At 32.8% G+C, this 5,000-nt stretch overlaps 1 protein-coding gene across 1 annotated transcript in view; it reads left to right on the top strand.

Annotated features, from left to right (window-relative positions):
• mRRF1 (mitochondrial ribosome recycling factor 1) overlaps positions 1–5,000 on the top strand; it is a 6,472-nt gene that overhangs the window by 1,024 nt on the left and 448 nt on the right. The window contains exons 2-5 of the mRNA XM_043021070.2: positions 1–116; positions 609–749; positions 1,864–2,074; positions 4,083–4,242. The exon at positions 1–116 is cut by the window's left edge and continues 153 nt beyond it. Of these exons, the coding sequence (XP_042877004.2) occupies positions 1–116; positions 609–749; positions 1,864–2,074; positions 4,083–4,242 (628 nt within the window). The remainder of the gene's footprint in view (positions 117–608; positions 750–1,863; positions 2,075–4,082; positions 4,243–5,000) is intronic.

Below are 5,000 nucleotides of genomic sequence, written 5' to 3'. Positions count from 1 at the left end.
CCTACTCCCTCTGTGTCACTCAGTTTTAGGGAGAGCATCACCCTTTTTACAAAGTTCGGGCACTGATTTGTGTCAGATAAGGAACTATGCCAAAGGGAAGGATAAGAAAGGAAAGGGTAAGTTTGGTTGATGCTCAAATTTATGTTCTTTTGAGGTTTGCAGGCCATACTAAGTTACTGTGATATATATATATATATATATATATATATATATATATATATATATATATATATATATATATATATATATATATATATATATATATAATATTTTTTTTAAGGTTGTCAATTTTTTGCTTTATTCCATGATTTTTTTTTTTAATTTTAGAATTTAATTTATTCAGTTATTTTATGACTAACTTCTTTAACCATATTACATTGTGTTGCTTGTAAAGGTCACTTCAGAAATAGGAGAAATAAATTTGAAATATGTTTAGAGATATTGAGTATAATGTTGAATGAAATTAAAGAGTGTTTTAATGCAGAGGTCATAACAGTTACATGTTTTTGGATAGGTATTTATACTAGATTTATATTATTTTCTGTATATGTGCTAATTATGTCATCAGTAATTGATAGTGAATCAGCTGACACTCCTTATATTTGCAGGGAAACACAATAAGGTCCATTTAAGTGATTCAGAGATGGCAGAAGTTGTGAACGTAGAGCAGATGAGGAACCAATATGAACAGACACTAGAAAACTTGAAACAGGAATACATCAAGAACCTTTCCCTCAGAACAGCTGTAGGTATGTTTTTCTGATGATGGAAGACATGTTTTCACTTAGTTTGTGAATGTGGATACATTTTTGCACGGACATTTTGGTATATGTTTTCTTGTGAAGGAAATTTTTGTAATGATTCTAAGGCTATACTTTTTTTTATTGAGATGTGGCCTATCATGCATTAAAGAAGGAGAGATGGATGGGAATGAAATTGCAATAAGAGTTATATTCTATAAGATGTAATTATTCAAGCAAAATTCAAGGAAAAGAAAGAAAAGATATTTAATATTGTACTGAGTATGATGAGTTATCTTAGATTAAATTACTAATTTTCGTTTCATATCTTTCTCATAACTTATGGAGATTCTGTAATGTATCTTTGATACATTATAGGATATCCTTTTATAGATAGTTTAATGATTAAACTTGATATTTAATATTTGATACCTAATGCTCATTTTATTCAGTGCTCAATGTATTATTACGAATTTGTAGTCAGCATAATTGCATATTACACTAATAAAGTCCTCTCACGTGACTGGTATTTATGAAATGATATTATTAACCCAATCCCGACGGGCCCGGCGATAAGTGGAAACCCCCTCCGCCGGGCCTATACAATATTGCATTGGGAACGTTATACATGTATGACGCCCCGGCATTGGGCATTTAGCTGTGTCACACAGGTGTGATGCACCGTTGCCATAGGGTTAAGCATACCTCTACCTCATACCTCTAAATAAGAAAGAATGGTCCATGAAGGTAAACAGCAGTGAATGTTTTTTATCACATTTATGACTGATGATACAGGAATGAATGGAGAGAGTAAGAGGAAACAATAATTCTTGAATTCCAGATTGTTTCATATTTCATAAATTTCTTTTGGATATAATATTTTTTCTGTAATGGTATCAACATGTTAATGTTTACCCATTCATGATTGATGATGTGATGATACATGTTTGTAATACTCATTATTACTTATTATCATTATTTGAAAATTATTTGAAATTATACTTTTATATCATTGTGATACATTACCACTACTGAATAATTATTCATGATTATTAGTTATCTGTTATTTTTATCCATTACATACTTCCGTTATTTACATGCTTAAATCCCTCTGTTATATCAGGCAGCATAGAGACCCTGCCAGTGGAGTTGGAAGGGGACGAATATCCCCTGAACGAAATTGCTCAGATTTCACGTAAGTCGCCCCAGATGCTGCTCATCAATGCCGCGGCCTTCCCACAAGCCCTGCCAGGGATTCTAGGGGCGATAAAACAGTCGGGAATGAACCTCAACCCACAGCAGGAGGGAACGACAATCTTTGTGCCTATTCCGAAGTAGGTGTGAATTTTTTTTCCGCTTGTCTTTCTTGGGGTATTTTTATTGCTCTTCTCCTTTCTGTTTGTTTTTATTCATATTATTAGCTTATTTTTTCTATTTTTTTCTTCTTCCTTGTGTCAATATTTTTTGTTTTTTTTGTTACTGTGAGGTTTTTAGATAAATTTGGTTGGAAATGGGGAAAATATTGTCATTAGCAAATTTTTCTTTTGTGATCCAAAGTGATAGACAATTTTCAGACTAGTTGTAGGGCAAAAAATGAGTGTGAGAACTAGATATGGAAGAATACCGTATTTTCTTGATCATGCATTTTTAAATTTATTATCTTATTTTTTGACAAATCATTCTATTCTTTCTTTTAGAGACAGAGAGTGAGTAGAGGGCAAGTGTAAATTTTCTATTCAGTAATAGTGAATGTTATATAGACACAAAAGATCTAGCAAAGGTTATTATTTATCAATTATTATATTTATTGCTTGGAAGAAAATAAGAGATTGCACCAGGAATTTTGTAGTCACCTTGGGTTCTCATAGACTAAAGAATTAAGACCATATAACTTCAGTTTTGATTGCTATACATATCTTGTAATATTCTAATCTGTATTTGTTATGAGACATTCATATTGAAGTATTATCCAAATATGTTACTTGGTTACTTCCTTGGTGCATACACATGTCTAGCTAATACTTTTGAATATAGATGTGTATTGCAGATATGGTATATTATTGGTACCTGTTCAGACATAGAATGATGTGAAATAGAATTCTTTACACTCCAGTTACATTTGAACTCTTGCATCCATGTCCCTTATTCAGGATCTCTAGGAGACAAATGACACATATGTTGAAGGCTATACTTTAATGTTTATTAACCCTTTGCCAATGGGGCTGTTATGGCTACAAATGGTCGAAATACTGCCTAAGCCTAACGCCTCGGGATTCTTGCCCACACTGGCCACGGCCAAGTGTTATATGCCTGATCACCCATTGCCCTGGCCAGGAGGATAGCCACAACGAAATATCTTGTCCCCGGCGGCTGATGCTGCCACCACTTGACGTGCTATCTTGTCACCCATCATCAATGGATTAATGATGAACTTTCTCCAAAATTGTGCTATATTTCAAATGGTCAATATAGGGTGTTGATAAGCAGCCTATCTGGTAATACAGACTGAAAGGTTTTTGAAAATGTACACACGTGGAGTGATTAAAGCTTACTTTTAAAGTGATTAAAGCTCACTTTACTGCTTACTTTTAAGTAGGACTTTATTTGATCTCAGTGTAATTGATTGTATCACATATTTCTTTTATAATATTTCTTGTTCATTTAATTAATCACTGTATTTTTTTTATTCAGTTATATTTTACATGTTATTATCTATATCTTTTTTGGTGTGTGTATTTTTGTGTTTTAGCTTTCTTTTGCTGAGTAACTGTTTTGTTTGGACTTATTTTCATGGGGAAAGGATAGGTTATTACATGTATGTGTATTTAACCCTTTCCCGACGGGGCACTCGCTACGCGAAGACCCCTATGCCGGGCGATTGCAATATTGCATTGTAATCGTCACACTGGCATGACGCCCCGGCATCGGGAGTTTAGCTGTGTCACACGAGTGTGACGCACAGTCGTCGTAGGGTTAATCATGAAGCTTTTTAAATGGAACATACAACCTTGCAAAATTTTGTTGTTGTTGCTGTTGTCATTTAGAAGATATTTCAATCTTAATAAATTTTTTATGATGACATATACTTCCAAAAATATTTTTTTTTTTATTTGTTTTGGATGATTTTATGATTATGGAAAAGGTATGAATGAGAATGGAATTTCATAATGGTTGATGTGATAGTTATATCTTCTTCAGATTTACTGACTTCTAGTGAAATGTTGATTAAGCACCTTATCCTGTGACTTACATTTATTCTCATTCACACTTTTTTTCCAATGTTTTCCCAAGTTCACTTCCTTCAGGATGTACTTGACTTCATTGCCTTGTCTCTCCTCATAGAGTGACCAAGGAGCACCGGGAGAACCTTGCTAAAAGTGCAAAGACCCTCTGCAACCGATGCAAGGAACAGCTGAGAGACACGCAGAACCGTTTCATCCGCAAAGCGAAGGGCAAAGATGGGGAAGTGTCGGAGGATCTATTACATGATGTCCAGATAAAGGTAACGTATACTGCGAAGGTCAGATTTATGATACCAGTGCTGGATAAGGTAAGAGGTTGCAGGGCAATATGAATTAAGGATGTATGATATAAGTGAAACAAGATAAGAGGTTGGAATGCTATGAGAGGTTTCAGATTAATTACCATGAGTGCAGAGTAGGGTAAGAGGCTGCAGTGTAGCGCATAGTTCAGATTTATAATACGAGCTCAGATATAAATGTTAATGTGCTGTTACCATGTGGATTTGGGAAGGTAGTGTTCCAATTAGTAAAGTTATTTTGTATATAGCTAGAAGGGAATGTCAATTAAATATATATTATATTTGTAGGCTAGTGATTACATTAACGGCAGTAAGTAGGTTAAATCTTGGTAAGCAAGTTCTAACTAAACTCTTTTACTGTATATCTCTATTTTTTAATAGGAAACAACAACTGAGTATTGATCAGGAGTTAGAATAGATATATAATAGTATTATTTTTGATGAGAATCAAGTGATTAGGAGGTGAAAGATTGTATCTTGACTCTCAAAGGATGGGAAAAGTTCAGAGCTTAAGGTACACACAAGACGGGTAACATATCTTGTTATTATTTTTATTATTATTGTTATTATTATTATTATTATTATTATTATTATTATTATTATTACTATTATTATTATTATTATTATTATTATTATTATTATTATTATTATTATTATTATTATTATTATTATTATTATTATTATTATTATTATTATTATTTACAATTATATTTGGACAC

This window comes from Penaeus japonicus, unplaced genomic scaffold, assembly GCF_977035675.1.
Source record: "Penaeus japonicus unplaced genomic scaffold, GWHDUDI00000001_assembly GWHDUDI00000018, whole genome shotgun sequence".
NCBI lineage: Eukaryota > Metazoa > Arthropoda > Malacostraca > Decapoda > Penaeidae > Penaeus > Penaeus japonicus.
Note: the sequence above shows the minus strand (reverse complement) of the source record. Positions and strands in the feature narration are given on the sequence as shown.